We start from the raw sequence: 24529 nt of genomic DNA, 5'->3' as shown, positions 1-24529 counted from the left end.
GAGGGTACTGCCCCTTGTGGCTGTTCAACTTGTAGCCAAGCATCTCACTGATCACTGCTGCCGTATTGTAGATCAGCTTGCTAGTCTATATATATATATATACATATATATATATGTGTGTGTGTGTGTGTGTGTGTGTGTGTGTATGTATGTATGTATATATATATATATATATATATATATATATATATATATATAAAAAGTGCTATTGATAAATCTCACCAGATGTCAGTAACATCCCGTCCAATTCATACATGCAAAGAAATCAAACCGTAGATGTCCAACATTGCTCATCAGAACCTTTAGTAGTGTCAGCAGTAGTTTTTCCAATATTAAGGTTGTGAAGGTCTTATTCTATCCATCATAAGATGTTTCTTGTACAACACCTTGGCAATGACACACCTTTTTATAGGTCGTCATTTGAGACTGAACTAGCTGATATGAATTTGCACGAAGTCGCAAGATTGCTCTCTAATTACTAAAAGGTTTCAACTGGTGTCATGACTTCCCCTGGCTTTTTACACCTCAATTTCTTCATGTGTTCAATACGTTTTCCCTGTGTCATTTCTCATTATTACACTTAATTTGTGGAAATCTATGATTTGATGTCTTTGCACATGTAGGTTAGATGGATTGTTAGCAACATCTGGTGAGAATTTTAGAAATGTATTTCCTTGGGCAATTGGTCATGTGTTTAATACTTATTTTACCTGCTGTTTTCTTGCTAATTCTATAGAACCGGCCCATGAATGGCTCAGCCCGAGCACAGATGGGCTCTTTCATAGTATTACCAACACTATTCATTATGCTGGAGCATCGTCTGTTTGTATGAAGTTGCATGTATTTGAAAATTAGCGTTCAGAATCACAGGCTATTGCATTTCAGTGCTCTGTTGTAGTGATTATATCATTTCTTCGGTCTCTGATAAGGCCTTCTCACCGATTAAGGTGCACCTGGCAGATATTTCTGGGTAATATTTTCTGGATATCTGGAAAAGGAAGGGAAGACTGTCGGCTGCCTTTTATTGTCTGCCTTTCGCCCCTGAAGAGCAAAAACAGCTCCATACCTTATGTTCAGTCTTTGCGCTGCAGATTGACATGGACAAAGCTCCAGGTTTAGACAGAATGACCACTTACCCTTATCCATTATGGCACTTGGCCTGCTGGTGCCATAATGGTGTTTGTGGTTCTGATAAGGCCACGCTGGAGGTCTCTTTATAATGAGACAACTACTTGTGCTAATTGGACAACCAGGGTTGTAGCCATAACATAAGTTTTTATTTTAGTTAATTATAATAAATTTGCAGAGCAGACATGCTTAGGATGAATTAAGCATTTTTTATATTTCTCAATCCAAACACCTCTCTGTCTCCCCTTGAAGACTTTTTTTTTTGGTGTATACAGTGGATTATTATACTATAAATATTTCCTGAACCACTAGTTCAATGCCACTGCAGTGGACAGGTATAGGTAAATATACATGTTTAAGAGACTCTGAAATCGTCACAGATTCAAAGACGCTGCTGCTGTTAGTTCAGCATCTTCCTGTGCCTCCTTTTTTTATCACCTTTCTTTACTCCCATCTCACTTCTGCTTATCCCTCCATTCTTCCCTCATTGTCTAATCCTTTTATCCATTAACACACCGCCCTCCTAAGCTCACACAAACAGACATGGTTTTCCAGCCTTTATTTTCTGTCCTCACCAACTGTGTGAAGAGGATGAGCATAGAGATACATAAATGCATTCTACACTCAGCTCCTGTGGCTCTGGTCTGTACCACAGATGAACTAATGCATCTAATTTGCTAACTGGTCCATTTGGTGGGACTGCACATTTGTGTAGATCGTGGGCGGTGGTGAGCATCAGCCTATCCCAGAGCAGCATTTCCCTCAGGCTGTCAGAGGAGCATTACCATGGTGATGTCATCCTCAAGCTGTGAGTTTGCCAGCATCCCACAAGGCTCCCGATTACTGGAAGGGAGGCGAGTGAGAGGAGAGAAGATCGATCTGATAATTAGGCAGTAAGTGGCAAACTGACGCCACGGTTTCATTCTGACGAACCTCGAAATTAGGTTCCAAACATATTTTGCGACAACCGTCTAAGCTGTTTGAAGACTGTTGACCAGACGGAAATAAAAGAGCAGTATGTCATCTCTGTTTTGTTGTAGCAACGATATGAAGATTATGAATAATGCACATTGGATATTTTTGCTCTCTTTCTTCAGTCCATCCATTTTCTTAACAGCTAAATCAGCTTCGGGTCATGGAGGTCAGGAACCTATTCAAGCTGTGAAAAAGTATTTACCCGCGTCCTGATTTCACCTTAAATGTTTCAGATCATCAAACAAATTCTACTATTAGACAAAGATAACCTGGGTAAATACAAAATACAGCTTTAAAATGATGATTTCATTTATTAAGCTATTTACACCCGAGTAGATGTGGACGTTGTCTGTTTTAAAAACACAAACAAACAGACAGCTATCTGTATTTTCTTCAGTAGTATTTAAAGACCAAACTACACACAGGTGACAAAGTACTTCAGTTTTTCAGTGCTCTTTGTCTCTGGAGCTCTCCTTGATATTATTTGTTTTATTGATAACTGTAGCCTGTGATTCATTAAATCAGTTAAGTACCTCGTGTCCTGTGGATGGCGGTATTGTAACCCTAGAGTAGAAATGTTTTGTCACAGGACAAAGGCGATCACTGTTGATCTGCTGTGACCCTTCTCTGTCAGAGGGCAACAGATGCCCCTGAGGATAACAGAGGAACTGGATTCACTCACTGTATGAGTCAAAGGTCAAGGATTTCTTTAGGAGGGCCTTAAAGGTTTGTTCATATGCAGCTTTATTTATACGGCTTTTTCTTCATCAGGTCAAGTTAAAGGTTGTTTTCTTTTGTTACAATATTTTGTTCATCTACACAGAAATGATCCTTATAACCAAGCAAATCTGGATGATCTGTGCAAAAAAAAGTACCACAAATTTAAAAAGACAATAAAAGTAAACTTTGAGTGGTTGTGTTACATTGAGTCACACCTTTCTCTGAACTGTTAAGTAACCTGATTTCTGTTTTTGCTTTTTTTCCCTGGCTCAAAGTAGGCCTTTGGTTTAAGCATAATCGCTCGTTGTATGGCCAAGGCCGTCTGTGTTACTTAAGATTATTCCTGATTATTTGATGAACAAAAATAATTGATTATTCCATCGTTTAACCATGTAATTGGACAAAAACATTAATAAGCATTAATAAATATTCAAATGAGAGGTATTTTAAAATGAACTGCTCTTTGGTTTACAATTTAGAAATGCATTGTTTTAATAACTGCATACAACTTTCATTACTGATAGAGCAGCTACAACGTTCGCTTCTCTTCATGTCAGAGTTTGTTGATCAGGTGCTTTGATGAAGGAGCTTTTTCCAAGTAAAAGTTTTACATTTTATATTTCTAGCGCTAAAAAAAGTTTTCTTTCTCTACAAAGAGGCGGAGAGGAGATGGTGACGGACCCGGCTCAGAGTTAAACTGTGACAGCGTCACATTCAGTGTTTTTAGTGTTTCAGTTTGAAAACTGAGCGACAACATGATGCTGTGGCGGGGCGTGGTGGGGCGTGGCCTGCGGTGCCGTGCAGGGAGGCGGACGCACCTGAACGGCATCCGCAATCATGCCCCGCCGACTTAAGTATCGCACTGGGGCCTGTGGTTGGGGGTTTGTTGTGTTGATGTGAGTACGGCTGGCAGCGGGAGAGCTGCGGCCGTTGTGTGTAAACAGTGTGTCTCAATAAAGCCTGCTGCAAAGCACGAGAATGTCTCCGGGTCTGCCATGGCGTTTCACAGGTGCGTCAGCATCTAAGGAAACAATCCGCATCGAGGATTTCTGATAATATAATCCAGTTATTCCAATAACTCAATGAATCGTTGCAGCCTTATTAAAACATAAGAAATCATTTCTCACTGAAGCCATAGGAAAAAGGTTAAAATTTAGAAATTGAATTTTTTAAAATTTCTGATGTTCAATAACAGTCTTTCATTTAAAACAATTTGGTTTATTTTCTAATTCTTTAATGGCATGAAGCTTTTTGTTTTTAATTTTTTCGTTTTTCAACCTCTCTATTATGTGGCTACATTTGAAAGCAGCATTTCCCCCAAAACGTCTTCTTTTTATTACTTATCTCCAAATATTAGAACTAAAAGCTTTTTACAGCGTATAGTCTTGGATATAAATTTACATTGTATAAGTGCTGCTGTTGTGCTATATTGATATAAGTTGTACTGATTTTAGTATGAAAGTCATGCAGAATAAGCAGTGTATATAAATAAAATGTATAAATACAAACTTAGTATTTTTGAAACACTGCATTAACAGTGTGACTCTGGTGATAGCGGTTGTTATAAAAAGGCGTCCTGGTGCATGGCTAAGCAGAAAGACTCATCTGGTAATCTCTGGTGACTTGTTCCTGTCATTGCTTTGTCATCATCGTCCAGATGACACTCATGTCAAATGGTCCTATGGGAGCATGCTGCGTGGGTGTATGTGTGTGCGCCCTGGAGTGTTTTCGTGTGTGTCTGCTGGAGGTTAGAGAGGTTAAGGGGAGCTAATTTCACGCCTTTTTATTTGCACTGGCCTCAGGAGACGAGCTCTATAAGCATTATCACTTCCAGCTGGTTCAAATGGGACAGACGGGACAGGACTGCCAGCACAGATATGCAGACACGGAGAGACCAAAGCACAGAAGATGCTTAGGGTGTCATTTGTTTTTATTGCTATTTTTCATTTAGATTTTATAAACATGTATATTGTATTCTGTTTGTTCGTAACTGTTTTGTTATATTTTAGCTGCAGTTTCAAGATACATTGTAATAATATGATTCCTGTTATTTTTGCAGGACCTGTGTGTTGACATTGGTTCATTTTTCTTTCAGAAGCAAAACCAAAACACGAATCTCTGACTCTGAAGCCTGTAAACAAGAATTAAATGCACTATGTGGCCAAAAATATTTGCGCATCTGCCTTCACAAGTATATGAACATGAGTGACATCCTGTTATTTATTCCTAAGGTTTTAATTGTCAGCTCACCTTTGGCAGCTGTAATAGCAAGTTTATGGGAATTTTTGACCATCCTTCCAGAAGCGCATTTGTGCTGCAGCATTGCGTGTTCCTTTCACTGGAACTAAGGGGCAGGACCCATCTCCTGAAAAACACCACATCTGGCAACCTCCAAACTCTGACTTGTCCATCACCAGACAGAGAACCATCATTCGTCACTTGAGAGAACGTGTTTACACTAGAGTCCAGTTGTGGCGTGCTTTACACCACTGCATTGCCTTGTACAGCTTGGATGCAACTACTCAGCCATGAAAACTCATGTCATGAAGCTGTCTGTGCACTGTTATAGAGCTAATCTCAAGGCCTCATGAAGTTTGCAGATCTGTAGTGAATGACTCTGCACACTATGCATCCACTGACCTGCTCTGTGATTTTACGTGGACAATTGGTATCACATCACGGTACCACACAGTGGTGCCAGTCACAGCTGTTCCTTGTACCATGCAGTTTGAAGTTTCCTAGACGTCTAAATGAGATACATGACATTAAAAGACACTAAACACTGTTGAAATCCATACAGTAATAAATCAGACTGTGTGACACGAGGAGCAAAAACAGACGCTCTGACAAGGATTGAGGGGAAGATGCCCTATATCCACACTAGAGGGCAATAAGGGAGCTAGGGAAAAGGAGGCACAGGTGAAAAGAATCTGGGTAATGTACAATGAAGAAAAAAAAAAAGAGACAAGGGAGTGATAAATAACAGCAGAAGTCAAAAACTGGGGGGACAGACAAAAACTTACTGTTCAGACCTTGACCTGACTGAAGTCCTACGGTGGGACCTTACGACAGCTGTGAATAAACGAATACCCACAAAGCTCAGTGAACTAAAGTAGTAATGGAGTCCTAATGTAGTCCATCTCAGGCACAGACCTCCGACCTGTATCATAAATTTGATTTGTTGCATTTTCAGCAAAGAGATCATCAGTAGATTTATTTATTTTGCAGTAGATTCTCTCTGTGGTTGTGTGTGTGCTTTTTGTAAGTAGAAATTTGTAAAGGATTGATAGAAATAAGTCATACTTTATGCTGAACACCATTGTCATGTAAATTAATGATTGAACAGCTGAATGTTTTAATATATTTTTTACAAATATCAGGATTTTATGTAAACACTTCATGTCATTATTCAAATTACCACCCAGCAGTAAAACAAAAATGTACTCGATAGCTTTTTGTGCTGTTCCTGTTTCAACATAACAATGACAACATGTACAAAAGGAATAGTTTGTCTGCTCTGCTGTGCCACAGTTGTCAACTTGCCATGATCTCCAGTTTGTCAGCGCTCCCAAAGAAACACTTCAACCCTTTACCTCGTCTCTTTAACAAGTTTACTGGTACAGTAACATTTTAAAGCACTGGGACTAAGTGCCATGCCACACATCGAACAGTGTTTAGCTCCATTTTCCAAGTCAGAGTTTTAGTCTTTCATTGTCCCTGAAAGTCTTCATTTCTGTAACAACCTTGATACATTTTAATCAACTGTCATGATTGTTTTCTGTCACCTCCTGCAGGTGCACAGGCGATCGGCAGAGCGTCTTCGAGACTTGTGCTGTGCCAACCGGGGCACTTTCATCAAAGTGGGCCAGCACCTTGGTGCTCTGGACTACCTGTTGCCCGAGGAGTACACATCTACGTTAAAGGTGCTCCACAGCCGAGCTCCTGAGAGCAGCATGGAGGAGATCCAGCAGGTTATCAGAGAAGACCTTGGGAAGGAAGTAAGAGCAGATCAACTTGATCTACTGTAGGAAAAATTGTTGTAGGGATGAACTTCACACGAGCCTGTCTTAATTGTCTGTGTTTGTGTCTGTTTTTAATAAGAGTTTTAACATTATGCTGTATGCTTCACCTCTCATAATAAGGCATCCCAACAACAGGGATTTCACCCTAATTTCCAATCTAGACATAAATGTAAAAACAGACATATTAACAATGGAACATTTGAAAACATCTGAACGATAGCCTCACTTATCATGTCAAATTTTATTTCATTCAAGTGAACAGAAAGCACAGATGGCTGACAAAACCCATGGTCCCCGTAGTGAGGGTGACTATAAATGACACATGAGTTAAAGATGATGGCTGATCTACATTTATGGGTGTCTCTCACTCTTAGAGAGAAACTTATTTCTCTGGATACTTTTTTGAAAAAGATTAAAAGTCTGAGAACAGAATTTTATATAAAAGACTGATGTAGCCTCAGTGACCTCGCCCACTGTTAGAAGTCTCTATAAAGTGTTTTGTTCTTGGTTTTCATCTTGGTGTTTTGAAGCCACCCAATATCTACTCGAGGCATTTTAGAGAGGAGCCGTGGCAGTTGTTTGGCTTGAAGCAACATTTCCACATTTCAACTTTTTTCCCCCTCAAAACAGTTTTTCCACTTTTTCTCAAAATGGACACACAGTTTCCTTTTTCTTAACGTGCCCATATCACACATATCTATCGTGTGGATGTGATGAGTAAGGACTGAATCTCCAAAATGAAGCAGACTGCAAGTGCATAGGCTGACAGCTTATCAGTTAGCATGATGGTTTGTCTGTTTTTTTCTGGGTTTTTTTTTTTTAACAAAATGAACATCATGTTTTCTTTAACAAGTCTCCAAACAAGTGAAAGTGTTTAATGAGGTTATACATGACGAGAGCTAAGGGTCGTTTTCTCAGAGACCTGTGGACAGCTGCATATCTTCCATTGGTGACTGGAGAGAATGACATATGTGAAAATTCACAAACACAGTCATAGTACAGAATCAGGGAGTCCAGCTGTCAGATAAGAGAACTCTGTTAGCATCGTAGCAGATTTATTCAAGTAAAGAATGACTTTTACCAAAACATCTTTATGTTTGCGTTTCATTCGGTTTGTAGTTTAATCATTTTTATTTGGAGTTTCTTTCACTGTAATAGTCAGAGCATGTTTGTCTCTGTGCACGTGTTCTCGTAGCAAGCTGAGAAGTGGGGACGAATAAATCAGTTTAAAACTGCTAAATGACAACCGAGAGGCTGTTAATGCTGCTGTTAGTGTGGAGCACAACATTTGCTCTCAAACTGCTGGTGATGACAGCCCTTTAGAACTGCAGGAGGAAAGCAATTATTCTGATACTTTTAGATACAGTGTATCGCTCTTCCCCTTCTCCTGTGTGTGCATGTGCTATAAGAACGGGTTTGGTAGATGAACGTGATGTTCCTCAGCTGACCGATTCCTACATTTGAAACAAAATATTAAGAGACTGTTTAGGCGACCACGTTAGGGTTGGATTATGCTGACACAGCATTAATGAATCATTGTTGTGACCTTTATGATAAAACTCACAAAAATCACCACACTGGGTGCAATAATGGTAGATACCAAAATAATGCATATCAATGATTTACAACCATGGGTAATGCTAGCCATTATTTGAGAACTAGTTTAATATTCATAGTAAACTCCACAGTCCTTCTCAGTAACCCACAGAAAAAAGGAGAATTGATTTCTATCTTTTTTCTATTTGCTCTCAGATATATCAGTCTTCTCTTGTTCATGTTTTTAATTAGGTCCACATTCAGTTTGATTTCTTCCAGAGTAGGGCATCATTAACGCTGAAAAGATAGTAATATAATTTGTGTGTCTACAAAGAAGGTAGCAGAATGAATCAGCCCTCCTCGCTTCTGGAGTGGCAGGAGAAGAAGTGATGCTGATGAGCAGCTCTGAAGGCAGCAGCGAAGCTTCGCCATCATTTCCGATTGACTACACATTTATCTTTTTAAATATGTGTGCATTGTCATGTCAGATGGATTTTCTCATGTATAAGTGGTTAGTCACGAGCAGTATGTGGTCTGTTGCTGTTTTCAGCACCATATGTGGTGAGATGTGCATCGTCGCTGTTACGTCCCCTGGCTAGTCTAGGGGGTTGAAGGGACGAACATAAATGGTAAATGGTAAATGGCCTGTATTTATATAGCGCTTCTCTAGTCCCTAAGGACCCCAAAGCGCTTTACATATCCAGTCATTCACCCATTCACACACTGGTGATGGCAAGCTACGTTGTAGCCACAGTCACCCAGGGGCACACTGACAGAGGCGAGGCTGCCGGACACTGGCGCCACCGGGCCCTCTGAAAGGTGGATAGTGAAGGAGGAGCCAAGATGGTAAGTGTAGAAGGTTTATTTAATGCTGGTGATAAGATTTGGGTTCAGACTGAGGTGTAACATCAGGGAGAGCCAAGGCCAACATAACAAACAAAACATCCCTGATGTAGAAATAAAAGAAACTTACCTAACTCCAAAGAAACAAAATATACAACCTATAACCATAACCTACCTAACAACACATAAACAGGAGAAAACAGGGTGTCAAAGCAAAAGGCAGCTCTCCCCTACAGCAGTCTGAACATGAAAACAACAATGCTCATACAAGGTACAAAGGCATGCAAGCCTGCACAGGTATGGCAACCAAAAATGGCCAGAGGGCACAGAAGCACAGCGCCACAGGCCTTAAATAGTGCTCTGCTGATTACCAATTAGCCAGACTCTGCGCAGCATCCAATCAGGACAGGAGGTGGAGCCTGGACAAAACAAAGGGTTAGTAGGGAGAAGAGACATCCTCCTGGGGGATGTAACAGTCGCTGTGCATGCATGTGAGGAATGTTGCCTTGTTTTTGATTGCCATTTCCCTCTAGAGTAAAACTGCTAGACCTGCACAATATGTTCTTTTACTCTGTATGTACTACTACAACTACAACAAACACAATAACTACATCTTGAACAACAACAACCGGAGCTGACAGCTGATAATAACTGTAACAACTAAAGTTTGTCAGTGCTTTCCAAAATGCCCAAGAACACCTTATTCTACAGCAGAGGTCATGTTATCATTTGGTAGCCACCAGTAGGTGGCAGACTGCTGCCTCCATGGATAAAGAAAAAAGAAGTAGGGCTCCAGCTGCCAACTTTAGCCACCTTTTGGCTTGCCTCACATCCATGTTGGCTTAAAACAGCTGATTGTAATAGCATGTTTGGATTTAAAGCCACATATTAGCAGCTGCTGTAGTTATATTTAGAGTCATCTCTTTGTAGTTATTAATTTATACCATATACGATTAACTTAGTGACTAATGTTACTTACAGTATTAAAAACTGAGATTACATTAAAGTAAGGTGGTCTTGATCATTTGTATTTTTTTTAATAAACTGTATATTTGGTATTCTTATGAATAAGCTTTAGTAAGCTGATAGTTTTTTAATGTGGTATTAAATGGACATAAAACACTATGTATAAATAGGGCTGTTCGATATAACGATATATATCAAATCACGATATAAAAACGTCTATCGTTTCATTTTACGCTATTGCTTGTGTCGTGGTGTCGCAAAATAAACTGTTTATGGCAATATTTTTTCATGGTTTTGATGGTCACTGTAGAATTTCTTAAAGTTCTCTCTTTCTCTTATATTTAATATAACCACACTACAGACGGACAGTCGACTGTTTTTATGCGCTGTCGTTAGCAACAACGACGGTAAAACCATCGCATGGCTCCGCCGTCCGCTTGTTTATTTTCCACATAAACACAATAAAGCTGAAGATCCTGTTGAGATTTTTCAAAATAAACGGACTCGCATGAAATAGTATGCAGAGTGTTTACGGACGGGAAGGTAAAAAGAGCCTTCAGGGGTCCGTTCTTCGTACCTCGCTTACTACATCCAAGATCAAATCATCGCGCTAACCTTGAGCTCGCTAATCCGGTTCTCCGAACACACCTGTTGTTGACGATTAGTATAGCTGGATGAAGTAATCTGAGATCACTGGGTGGCTTAAAAGGGGCTACGCATCGATAGTAGAAACATTGATCGGCAACCCTGTGACTGGTCGGCGAAGATGTCGAAGGAGCGCGCTCAGTATTTTTCGGCAGCAGAGCAAGAACTCTTGATTGAGGGATTTCAGGAGTTTCAGAGTTTAATTAAAACGCAAGGGAACACTGCAAAGGCTGCAAAAGCAAGGAGAGAGGGCTGGCAGAAAGGTGCTGACAAATTAAACTCGTAAGTAATTTATTATATTACATTCAGGGGCGATTTTAGCCCATTTTTGGGGGTGCTTCAGCACCCCCAAAATGAATCAAAGCACCCCCAAAGATTTCTTACTTTTTTTGGACAATATTTGCTGTCTGTGTGACACACTGCTAAAAATATAAAAACCATACAGTACTTGGTTGAAACATAACATTTTAACAACAAAAGTATAGATAACACCCCCCCTCCCAAAATGGTTTGTTCCAGCTCGGCTCTCCCTTACTCTGGCTCTAGCTCTGTTGCTGCCAGAGCGGCAGCAGACGCAGCGGAGCGGAGGTGTAAGTGCCTGGCTTAAAACAGGACATATTAGCTGCATTTAACCTTCAGTTACTCTTTATATAGTTAGGTAGCAGTCAGGCCATGTTTCTTTTTAGCTGAAAAACATTACACCAGGTAACCTGCAGTGTTGAAAACATGTTTTCCGACAATGTTTGCTGCCCTACAATCCGTCCTGCTCTGTAGTAAAATCAGCGACATTTGACCGTCCTGTTGCTCCCATTGAAATTTATATAGCATATTTAAAATCTAAAACTAAAAATTGTCCGTAGCCTACTGTTGTTACCACTGTCCTGTTTGAAATGGATACTAACTAGCTAACTGACTGGATGCCCATTAACCTTAAAACTACGGTTGTGTGTGTGTGTGTGTGTGTGTGTGTGTGTGTGTGTGTGTTTGTGTACAGAGAGACAGCCAGGTTCATAAGGGATATAAGGAAGTTTTTTCAAAAAAAGGAGCAACATTCAGGTAAAAGTGTAAAAACAAATGATCCATCAATAAAGGATAATGTTGGATCAGTGTTTCAATATTTATATCTTTTATTAGATGTTCATGTGGTTTGGTTATTTGCCTTTTGGTTGAAAGTACACTGAGAGAGGACTTTTTGTTAGTGATCTTAATAGTATTTTTTCATATTAATGTAATTTTTCATCTAATTGAATCCAATCTATTTGTGTATGATTGTCAGTCCAAAGAGGGAGAGAGGAAAGAGGGAACGTCAGGAGAAAGTACATGGTCAGGAAGAAGCAGGTAAGAAAACAGACAGGGAACAAAACAGAAACTATTAAACTGACAAAGAGAAAAAACCTGATTTTACTCACACAGTCAGGAAGTTGTGTCCTCCCTATATTAAAGCTGCTATACAGAAGCTGCAAAACAAACTGGGTTGAAACATTTTTGACCCTCTTTAACAACATTCCAACATTATCATTGATTGGGGAGATTAAAATTAATGATATATTTTTATGTGGTTCAGCCACAACTCTACTAAAACCTCAGCCAGTAATAGGTGGGCCAACTTTTGGACTGTCCAGTTGTCTGTATGACTGTCGCAGTACAGTATCAGAAAGTGCCAAACAGCCCTGGTGGAGTGAGGAGCTGTAAAGAGAAGCAGATGCTCTGTTTATATTCTAAAAATGTTTTAAGCTTGTTTCAAAGATTCTGTATTGCAGCTTTAAATGTTTTCCAAAAGCACACATACACTTATCAGTGTTTCTCAAACTTTTTACAGTGTGTACCACCTGAGAAAAATGTCAAGCTCTCCCAAGCACCACTATGAAAGCATGAAACTCATAAATCTTACAACACAAAATTAGTATTATTAAATTAGTCAAATTAGTATCTGCAGTAAAGATTTTTATTTGTAATAATTTATTCTGTTTTGGGAGTATTTTTATGTATCTGTATTATATTATACACACACATTAAAAGTGAATCTCTGTCCAAATGCACTCAGTTTACTTCTTACTCACTATGAGCATCATTCATTATTCTCCCCCAGTAATTAAGGTTAGGATATGTATTTTTTTTTATCCCAATCCATTCTTCTTTTGCAGCATTTAAATAACCTTTATCAGATTTGATGGTTTTGTTACAGACTTTTCAAAAAAAGTGTTTTGCCTTTCTTTCTCAAATGTGGGATTAAATTGTGTTAAAATGTACAAAACATTGATGTCATGTTTTGTGACGAGGACCCAGGCACAGAGAGACTTGTTGAATTTAAGAATCTTATGATTTAATAAAGAAATTTGCAGACTTGCACAGAGATGGTAAATTATGATGACTGATAACGGAGACGAAGACAACAGACGATGAGGACAGGGAGGAACAGGGGTTTAAATGCACCAAGGAGACAGTCAGAGGGAACTCAGGACAACTGGAGACATTTAAGGATGCAGGGACTGACAGAGACAGGGAAGAAGTCTCATCGTGACGTGTAAAGTTTATCTTGCCTGGCTGGGCAGCTCTCTGGGTGCTCAGCACCCCCAAAGCTCTGATCCTAGAATCGCCCCTGATTACATTATATCCTCTTTCACATTAGAGCCACAACAGGACCCACTAGAACATGGGAACAAGTAAAAGTGAAATATAAGAATATTCCACAGAATGGTAATATTTATCACTTATATTGCTTTTAGTCTATGACAAGAGACCCTGGAATAATCTGTTTGTTTGTTTATAACAGCAACCAAGAAAAGGGCAGAGCAAATAAAGACAGGTGGTGGTCCTGCACCCCCTCGTCACACCCCTTTTTGTACTGTGACATTTATTGACATTGTGGGTTTTTTTGTGTGTAGTTTTACATAACACTCCATCACTTTTACCTGTTCCCATGCAAGGGGTGACTGAAGCATGCACAGTAAGTTGGGAGATACATATATATCTATATATAGAGAGAGAGAGAGAGAGAGAGAGTGTTAAGTAAATAATACCCTCATGGGAGAATCGATATCTCTCTATGAGCACACCGTCGCGCTGAGCTAAAGGATCCCGTCTATCCCGCAATATCCGCTGAATTCTGAAAACTCTCCTTATCAATCTTGCACCTTCCTTGCTCGCGTACAAACGGACAGGACATGGCTGCGACAGACTTCCCAAATCCACCTTCGCTTTTATAGCCGTGGTCTCTCATCTTGATTACACGAAGTGTTTTACTATTACTACTCTAAAATATGAATTACATCTGAAATAATCAAATACATGAAATAGAATGATTACTAGTACATTTCCCTTTTTTTAGGAAATGACCTGTATGTATCTGTATGAAATCAATGAAAGAATCAAATACTGCATTATCTTTAGTTACATTGATAATATTTATTTATGGTAAAACAGTGGCGAAATATCGCTGTTGCTTTCGTATAACTGCAGCGGACATACCTGAGTGGCCGCGATCTAATCCTGTTTACATAAAGTAAGCCTGCTCCCAAGCAGGTTTACGCTTACGGATCTGTTGCTATGACAGCAAGTCCCGGATGAGCTTCGGAGAACCGAACGATCCAAGATCACGCGAGATCGTCAACAATCAAATCCAGCTAACTTACTTAGCGAGGTACGGAGAACGGACCCCAGGTGCTAAAAAATAAAGCTTAGAACAGGCTGTGTAATAAACAGTGTTGGTCAAGTTACTTGAAAAAAGTAATCAGTAACTAATTACTGATTACCTCCCCAAAAAAGTAATCCCGTTACTTTACTGATTACTTATTTTCAAAAGTAATTAATTACTTAGTTACTTAGTTACTTTTTAAAAACACGATTTACAACCTGAATAGGTGATAAAGCGATAGATCTTTCAGCCCAATTCTACTTTTTCTGCATAATCCATCATACAAAATGTAATCAAATGGAAAAGTCTCTTTTTAAAACTTGTTTTATTAGTTTTAATCTTTTAACTTTATGCATCAAGCAAAAATTAAATTATATGCAACATTCTCTGACTGGAAGAAATTTGTTTAACATTTAAACCTATTTTCTGCACATTCCAGCACATAAAATAAAATATTTTTTTTGTGTTTACACTCACTCTTTCAAATAGATGCAAGTAAAACACAGCAGAAAATAAATAAAATCAAAGACTAGCGGTCCTGTTGCTCTATTTTCACCTATAAAGCAGGACTGGGGTAGGCGGAGGTTTACCCTGGTGCAGGTGTGCCGCAGCGGTCAGTGGAAGAATCCGCGAGTTTCTCTTTGAATTTCACATTACGTCGTAGCGCACTCGGTGCTTGCTTGGAAGTTTAGGGGTTTTTTTCGCTGTAAAAAGAAGTTTTCTTCCCACGCAGTGAACAGTGGACACTAATGTTTTTGTCACTTTTTATGGAATCAAACTCAAAGTAAGGTCAGTACTTCCACGCTTTAAACGCTGCACGCTCATACTCTCTCCCGCACTCGATATATTATCCATTGTTGATCTGCAGACAGCTGTTGTCACAATCGTCGCACTCGCTTACGTCACTGTCATGAGACATTCTCGCAAAAAATCATGGTTTTAGTAACGCAGTAACGCAGCGTTCCTACTTGAAAGCAACGGTAATCTAATTACCGTTTTTGCAATAGTAATCCCTTACATTACTCGTTACTTGAAAAAAGTAATCAGATTACAGTAACGCGTTACTGCCCATCTCTGGTAATAAATACTCACAAAGAAAATTGTGGCCGTTTTAACTTATGTAACACTCGACTCCAGGTACACGTCGCCCAGATGAAAACACTTAATGCAAGTCGAGTTGCCCGAGATTCACAGAATTTAGAGAAAATGTAAAATTTGTGTGATATATATCGTTGTCGGGATGATAAATGTCTTATATTGGGATATGAGATTTTGGTCGTATTGCACAGCCCTATGTATAAAGCCTAATGTACACCACAGAGACTGTAACCCTATCATAGATGGAAGAAGCTGTCACCTGACTCAGACAGGCTCTCCTCTGCACTGTTCTCATTTATAAAGTGCTTTACAAACACAAACATTATGGCAACAGGTGGATTTTCCTATTTCATTCATTTTAGCCAAACAATGAAGCACCACTGGCCGCTAAAGAGACACAGGGTGAAAGTGGACAGTCTATCCTGGGTTTCTTAACATAAAAATTATTTTTATAACGAGGGGCAGCACAAAAGTTAGACTCAGTGTCCCTGTTTTCCCCCCAAGTTATTAACTAATGAGAGTCTATTGATCACAACCGACCAACCAACCCGATGATGTCACGCTCTATACTGGCACAAAATGTTTTAAAAACTGTAACTGTAACAGTTTTGACCTTGTAGTGATCACAGGTGCACTCCAACATCTTAATAACTGAAACAAGGCGTCACCATTTTTCACCAAGCGAGGAAATAAAATCCTCACATTTAACATAATCTGGTTGTCGTGTCCAGTCGTCACTAAAGCTAATGTTATGCAGTAGTGTCCATTAAAAACAAACTCTGTGGTCTAAGCTGTCAAACTGGCATTTACAAGGTCAAGTGGACTGAATACGATGCAAGAAGACCTTTCACCTTAAACATTATGTGTAGCTGCTGCTTTACACATTGGTGGGATAAAAAGTGAAAGGACAGTGTGTATACGTCGTATTGTTCATGTGTTACATCTGCGTTGCATTAAGACAGTAGGAGGAGGATATTACAGTTTTTAGAGCTGAGCCTTTCACTTCTTTTCCTTTGCTAAGTAATCTGTTTTTATTTCTTCTCTTCTGCACTGTAATGATTTATGTCACCTCCTCCAGCTGGGCCCGTGGCGCGCTGCCATGGAGAAAAATGACCACCTTACTACAGATACAGACACCAGTGTGTTGCCATTTAACTGGGAGACCTCAGGGGCCATTTTATTTGTGCCACAACTCATTTCAGGGAACGTATGTCACTGTGGGTCTGCCCTGTGGGAGCAGGCCCCACATGCACACATTACCATGTTTATTAACAACACAGCTGAGATTAAGTAGTGAGTGTGTAGGAGAGTACATGAATCAGAGGCTGCAAACAGGACGCTGATTACAGAAGCTGTACAGTGATAAAGAGTTGGACTCTTACTGTCAAGCCTTTTTTCAACATCGTTTTTACAATAATGTAAATTTTAAGAATCGCAGATGTTTAAATTTCACTGGGATTCCTCAGATTTTTCACAGCTCCCTAAAGTGACAGGTTCATCTAGAAATTACACGTTTACTTAACCCGTGAAGGCTCTCTTTGCATGTCAGATCCCACTGGATGCTCATTCTCATAGTGGGCAGACATTGGTAAGCAAAGACAATTTCATTCCATTTAACATATTTGCATAATGAATAACTCTGTTGTTCCCACACAGAGTCTCATGCTGCATGCATAATTCATTGTCCTATGGCATCTTCCACATGCCTCCCGGTCAGCCTGCACCCGATGGGCCAACATCATGTTCAAATTAGTCTCTTTTCATGTTTCACTAGGAAAGAAAGCAGGGCAATTGTCCCAGTGAAGTTAAAATATCAATGTAAGCCTGCCAAATATGATACTGTGGTAGATGAGGGTGGTAATACTTATACAGTCCCAGCCTGCACTCTTCACCCATTCATATAAGCACTTTCTCTAATATTCACACACCTGCAGGACTCACCAGCCTTGTATCAGTTCTTAGTTGGGCCACGCTGAACAGACAGTTACTGATTACTGACAATCAGGCAGGCATTGATCAGTCAGAATGCCAATCACACTTTGAGTCTGATCATAGATAGAGTGGAAATGTGTGTTGAAACGGGTTAAATTTGCTTTTGTTCCCACTGCAGAAACGCTTCTCTGAATTATAAACATAGTTAAATGTGCTGCATTTATCGACTGCTCTTCCAGCCTTAAAGCTTGTTACATTTAAAGCCCCTGTCCCCCTCTGTCCCTAAAGACAAATACATGTAGACACCAGTATGACCTTCTGTTCAGGGTGAGTCCCTTTGTGTGAGAACTTCACTGATTTTAAAGTAAATCAAATGTCTGAATAAAATCTTAGTTACAGTAAAATTTCCTCACAGGGTTTTTTTTTTTTTTGCGTCCCTGGAAAAAAGTTTCATTTACAAATTGTGTGAAATGTCTCTTAATTTAATTGTGTTTCATATGTTGGAGTATGATGATCGCTCTTGGCTGCTGTAGATTTTATTCAGCTGGAAAGTGACTAACAGTCAATTAACAAAGATGTTCTCATATGTAATAATCTTCCTATAATGATTGTAACGTCTGTGTGTACCCAGTGAAACTTTGCACAAACATCGTCACACATACAGCAAATATTAACATCTGTATGATATGAAAAAACATATATTATGAATCATATATTAAACATACAAGTCTCAGTTCTTCTGATTGTTAAATTTCTCTTCCCCTGTGAATGCAGTGTCATGTTCAGCGTATGTGAGCAGTATTAAACTTAACAGTCAACAGAATATAAATCTGTGTGAATCACAACTAAATACAGAAGAATTTGAAAAAGCGCCACAGGTTTGTGCAACTTTATTTTACATAATTTAAAAAATTATTTGCAAAACAAACTGATGATGCCGTTTTATTCCCCAGGGTTCATTTTCAGCTCAAGGCCTAATTGATTCAAAGTTTTAATGAAAACCTCATAGCATCAGTATTGCTCTTGCTAAACGTTACAAACACCTTGTAAAATAGTTTGACAGAGTAGCCCTAACCCTGTGCTACAATATGTTTGTTCTCCCAAAGCTGACAATCAGATGATTAAGATGAGGTTTTTAACAATCACACATAAAGTTTTTTTCTTCAGAAAAATCCTTTTCAGCACCTCCGAAGTTACAGGTTAGTGAACTGAACCCTGAATCACTCATGACTGAACCTCATATGTCACAGCACACAGGAGGACTTCCTTACTCTCATGCCTTAATGATAAAAGCTAGACTTTAAGGAAGGACAAGCTGTTTTCAAACTAGAGTCTTTCGTTGAACTGAATTGAATTCAGATTTTAATTCAGTTTTACTTAATATATCACCAAATCACAGCAACAGTCGTCTGTCAGATCCAGGCTCAGGGAGGGGCAGCCATGACCAGTTGGGGGTGAGGGGAGGGAAACAAAAGGCACAATGTAGAAGAAAACCAGAGATGAATAATAGTTCATTAAATGCAGAGTGGTGTATAAACACACAGAGAGTAAAAAGAGGGGAGTGAAGAAGAAACACTCATGGATCATGGGAAGCTCCTAGGCCTAATGCAGTGTAAGGCTGTGCCTCCCACTCTGCTTTTAAACACCCGAGGTCACCCGAAGACCTGAGGTCTTTAAGATAAGATGGGCCTGATTATGTAAGACCCAGGGGAGAAGGATTTGAAATTTAATACTGGTTTTAACTGGGAGGACAATAATGAGCCAGTGTGAGGGGAAACATCCTGCTAGTCCCTTTCAGCAGGTCACTGCAGCAACTGAAGGGGTTTCAGGGAGTTTTTAGGGTAACCTGACAATAATAAACTACAATTGTCAAACTAAGTAATAAATGCATTGACTAATTTGTCACTGTGACACAGAATGATTCTAATAATAATAATGATCTGGTTGGACACATTGTTTCTAATATACAATAACCACAGTTTGATCTGAATTTGGAAGCAGGACGTTAGCGCTCATCCAGGTCTTTATGTCTTTAAGGCATTCATGTGATGTAAACAGGTGTGTGTCACCTGGTTTCATGGGTAGATAAAGCTGGGTATCATCTGCATACCAATGAAAAAGTATGTTATGGATTCTAATAATACTGCCTGTATAAATATGTGCAGAATTCTTTGATATTTTGGACTTTTATTACCAACTGCTTTTTTTTATTCCTTCAACTGTTCATTGTCTTACTGACTAATTTAGTAAACTTTTAATAATCATAACCCCCATTTGCATTTTTATCTGACAAAACTGTTCAAAAATATATAATTTTCATAGCATGGACATATTTTAACAGAAACATTTAAACATAAAAGGCAACCCAAGGACTTGAAGATAATGTGTTAGTGTAAGAGCAGCTGTGATTTTGATGTGTTTTACCTGCTGTAGACCGTCATCACAAAGTTTTAAAAACAGTTCATAGCCATTGTAATCTGAGTATTTTACTTCCCCACTCAGCTGTCTTGTGTTCTTACTTTACAGTCGGTTATGGAGTTAACTGTGCCAATTTCAGACTCAATTATGGTTTCCATTGCTTTTTGTTTTTGCGAGGGAAACTTCTCAGCAGATTTTATTGTAATTGGGCCACTTATTGATTCTCAGAGTGTGTGAAACAAACAGGGCGACAGTGTGTTAAAAATCAGATGCAAAGGTGGGAAAACACAATCTGAGGCAATCCAGTACATTACAGGAGGATGTGCAAGATGCTAGCAGGCAGGGTGTGCGTGTGTGTGTGTGCGTGTGTGTGTGTGCGTGTGTGTGTACTTTGATGTTGTTCCCATCTCCTAATTCCTCACCTCTTTCCCTTCATAATCCCTCATTCCCCCTCTGTCTCCTCCAGTTGTCAGACTTATTTCTGTCCTTTGAAGAGAAGCCTCAGGGTGCAGCTTCCTTAGCACAGGTCCACAAGGCAGTGCTACATGATGGAAAGACAGTGGCGGTCAAGATCCAACACCCCAAAGTCCAGAAACAAAGCGCCAACGACATCCTAGTAATGGAAGTGAGTCTCTGTCTGTTCAGCTGCTTTTGAATGAGTTAGGAAATGTGGGGCTTGTACACTGGCCTAATGCAAATCAATCAATTTAAACTTATGATCAGTTTATTGACAACAACTTTGTCAGCTAGTAAGTTTATCATTAACGCTATCGTTGAATTCAAGTGTTCCAGTCGCTTCCATGCCAGGCGAACATTTTTGAAAGGATAGGCAGTTCTCAGGAGCTTAGCCAGCGTGGTACCATGATAGGATGCCACCTGTGCAACAAGTCCAGCTGTGAAATTTCTGCACAATGAACTATTCCACCGCAAACTGTAAGTGGTATAAAAGATGATAAAAATGATAAAAGATGACTTTTCACCATTTACTGTTCAACCACATTTTGAAAGAAAGGAATATTTTGTAAAAGCCTAGTCAACTGATTCCACCCAGAAAAACACCCCTCATCCCGTACTGAGATCCTGGTATTGTGACGTGGTTGTTCTAACCACATGCACGTTACCGGATTTTCACGACACTCCTTTAGAGCAACAAGAAGACATTTTACATCTGTTTCTACATGCTGAGCAGTTCTAACCTTGACTAATGAACTCAGAAGAGCCTCTTCCACAAGTGATGAAACTCATCTCGTCTGCTGTTCCAAATAGCACTTTAGCCAGAAGCGCAGCTAAGTGCCGGCATTAAGCGATGATGTAGAGAGTTGCTGAACAGCAATTTTCTGTCCTCACACTTGATTTGCTTAGTAATGATCTTTGCGGGGACAGTCTAATCAGCCACTCTTATAATATGTATTAATATGTTGAGAGGGTACCATTGTATATATGTTTGCTGTTTTATTATGCTTACAGTGAGACTGATTCTTCTTTTTTGAATATATGTATTTAATTTGAAGGTGTTGTTGAAGGCGGTTCATTGGCTCTTCCCGGACTTTGCCTTAATGTGGTTGGTGGAGGAGGCTAAGAAAAACATGCCTCTGGAGCTGGACTTCCTTAACGAGGGACGCAATGCTGAGAAGGTGGCCGACATGTTGGCCCACTTTCGCTTTCTTAAGGTACTGATATGGGCATGCATTAAAATGCAACCTTTCCCCAAGACTTCCTTTTAGAGTAACAGAGTAACAGTTTTGTGTACACATGTATTTTAAACAGCTTTTCTTTGCAAACTCCTTTGACTTTAAACAGCTGGGTTTAATGTAATACAGGCTGTTTTAATTTAAGGCCTTTGATTTATAAAATATGATTCTTACAGTTAACAGAGGTCAGAGTTTTTATGGTCTATGAGAGCTTCCCCAGGGCTCTAGACTAACTTTTTGCCATGGGCGCACCGGTGCGCTTAACTTTAAAAAGTTAGGCGCACTCAAATTTTTCAACTGCATCGCTTAACACCGCAGTTTTACATGTGCACTTTCTTTGGGGGGGGAAGTCCATACAGACAATATTCATTTCTAAATGATTAACTAACAATCTTGTGCTTAAAGTGCTTTGTCAATATTGTAGAAAATGTTAAACTTGATCATCATCTCGGCTCCTCTGACGACCTGTTTGCTGCTGCCTGCTGCTGAAAGGCAGTGGGGAGAGGGGACACTTGGGCAGTGCATTTATTGCAGCATATAATGTGTTTTCTGGATACACTGCTGCTTTTTCAGCATTCAAAGATTGATGGCACCGTGTCAGAGCTGGCTATGAATTTCAGACGGATCAGGCCTTAACTTAACACAAAAGTTATCAATAGTTCTTTTCATCTTTTCTTATTACCCACAGCTACATCCACTTCTGTCGGGCCTAGGCTGCTCACTAGGGCTGGGTATCATCACTGATTTCTATAATCCATTCGATTCCGGTTCTCAAAGTCCTGATTCGATTCAGTTTAGCCTCAGACAGTCAGAAATATTATAATTCTGATCATTTATCAGCACTGATACATGTGAGACTTCATCAGAATTGTGAACATCACAGCAGATGCCTTTGTGTCAAAGTAACTGAGAATAAAACACAGAAACATGAAGGAGATTTTCCTGGTCTGGCGTTTTATAGCAGATAACCTTAAAAATATTCTGCAATTTTGCATAATTTTAAGAAGTTTAAATTTCTTCAGTATTGAACAGCAGAAATTAGGCTTTCTTGTCCGAGGTCATTTAAGTGAAAAAAGAAAAGAAAAAGACAGCGGCCGACAGCGCTGTAAACAACGGTAGACTGGTGGGTAATAAGCGAATGGATAATGCAGAAAACAGAGATTTGAGACGGGAAACTGTTCTTGAACAGACTCTCTGCCCTATTCCTCAAGGCCACCTGTGTTGGCTGCGGACTGTTGATCTTTGCCTAACAGGCGAAAGGACACTTTCTCAGGCTGCGACCAAATTTTTTTTTAGTCGCACCATTGAAAACTTTGGTCGCATTTGCGACCAAATTGGTCGCACTCTCGAGCCCTGTTCCCATTTGCTGCCTGTCAGCTTCTTCTGTATTCCGTTAGCATTGTCAGTTATCATTTAATTTCCTGGTGCTGTTTTTTGAGACTTGCTTTTCTTTGTTCAGTTTTTATGTACTTAGAGTTAGAAATGTCTCTTATTTTGTTTTTTATTCTTTCTTGTCTCGGTGTATTGAGTATTTTTATTGCTTCAATTTAACTTAACAGAGATATAAAATTTGGCAGAATAAAAGATGATTTTGCACAAATATGGTCTAATAACAAATGTAATTGTTAATTGTTTTCACAGACTCACCTGTCATTCTGCCGAGTTTTATGTTTCTTACTCACATTTTTCTCATGTAAAGTGCAATGAGTGGAATTTAACTCATTTTCAACTGAATGTTACCAAGTAACCTGAAGTACACTAGATTTACTCCTTCAAAAAGACCGTTAGAAGCAGTTGTTTCATTTCATTTAAAATAGTACCAGCATAAGAACTGATCCTTCTAATGAACCTCTGCTAAACAGCTTCACAGGAGACTGAACAGTGAGTAAATGTGAAAAAAGATATAGAGGACAAACCTGCATCTCTCTTTGTCCAGATTCCCATGATCCACTGGAATCTCTCCACCAAGAGAATCCTGACCATGGAGTTTGCAGACGGGGGCCAAGTCAATGACAGGGATTACATGCAGGCACATGGCATCAATGTCAACGAGGTACTGCCTGCACTCTGATGGTTAATGGTTAATAGCTTACTGACTGATATTCAAGGTCATGCAGGTGTGAGCTGTGTGTGACGGTTGTCCCCCCCTCCCACCCGTCTGTATCTACACAGGACGTGTCCTGACATCCTGTGTGTCATCTTTTCACCCCTCAGCTGTAAAAGGCTGATGGGTACTGTCATCACCACCTGGGTGGGAGGGCGCTGTGGACACCCATTAATGTGAATCCAAACACTCATGAAGGAAGTCACTTAGCATTTTCAAACTGATACAATAAGTGCGTCTACTAAAAGTCTCGGAGATGTTTGAATCCCAGTGACTTTAACCTCAGAGTCAATGTCAGAGGCCAAATTATCTGAAAATCTTGTGAACACAATAAATTGAGAAAGGTACCACCTAGGATCTTTAAATTAATACTATTGGTGCATCTAAGGGGTAGCACTGGCGGCTACCAGTATTTTTATTTACGCACAACTGTTTTAGTAGCAAAAAGCATTAAACACAGAAGTAACTTGACTCAGAGAGCTCCGCAACGTCGACCTCTGGCGAGCGCCATCTTGGATATCAGTACTCCAGGAACCATCTCTGTGTGTGGAGTGAAGCTGTGAAACAGTGAAGAACTGAGGCAACGTCCCAGCATGACGCCGTTTAAAAGTGGTTCAAAAATATGGTTTTTGCAAAGTACAGGGAGGAGGCTTTAATCACCCATTATTTTCACAATAGGGATGTGTGTATATGTATGTGTGGGTGCACAAGTATGTTTATACAAGTATATATGTCTGTAAATTTGTATGTCTTTTGTTATGTTACTGGGCTTATAAAAGCAAGTACATGTAGCACAAATTGTAAGGAAGTTTTGCTC

The 24529-nt window shown here is 39.6% G+C and overlaps 1 protein-coding gene across 5 annotated transcripts in view; it reads left to right on the top strand.

Annotated features, from left to right (window-relative positions):
- Positions 1-24529, top strand: part of adck1 (aarF domain containing kinase 1) — a 115221-nt gene that overhangs the window by 50456 nt on the left and 40236 nt on the right. For all 5 annotated transcript variants that reach the window (XM_005477718.4, XM_019349057.2, XM_005477719.4 and 2 more), the window contains 4 exons: positions 6618-6821; positions 20384-20542; positions 21429-21587; positions 23545-23661. In XM_005477718.4, the coding sequence (XP_005477775.1) occupies positions 6618-6821; positions 20384-20542; positions 21429-21587; positions 23545-23661 (639 nt within the window). The remainder of the gene's footprint in view (positions 1-6617; positions 6822-20383; positions 20543-21428; positions 21588-23544; positions 23662-24529) is intronic.

This window comes from Oreochromis niloticus, linkage group LG19 (assembly GCF_001858045.2).
Source record: "Oreochromis niloticus isolate F11D_XX linkage group LG19, O_niloticus_UMD_NMBU, whole genome shotgun sequence".
NCBI classification, from domain to species: Eukaryota; Metazoa; Chordata; class Actinopteri; order Cichliformes; family Cichlidae; genus Oreochromis; species Oreochromis niloticus.
Note: the sequence above shows the minus strand (reverse complement) of the source record. Positions and strands in the feature narration are given on the sequence as shown.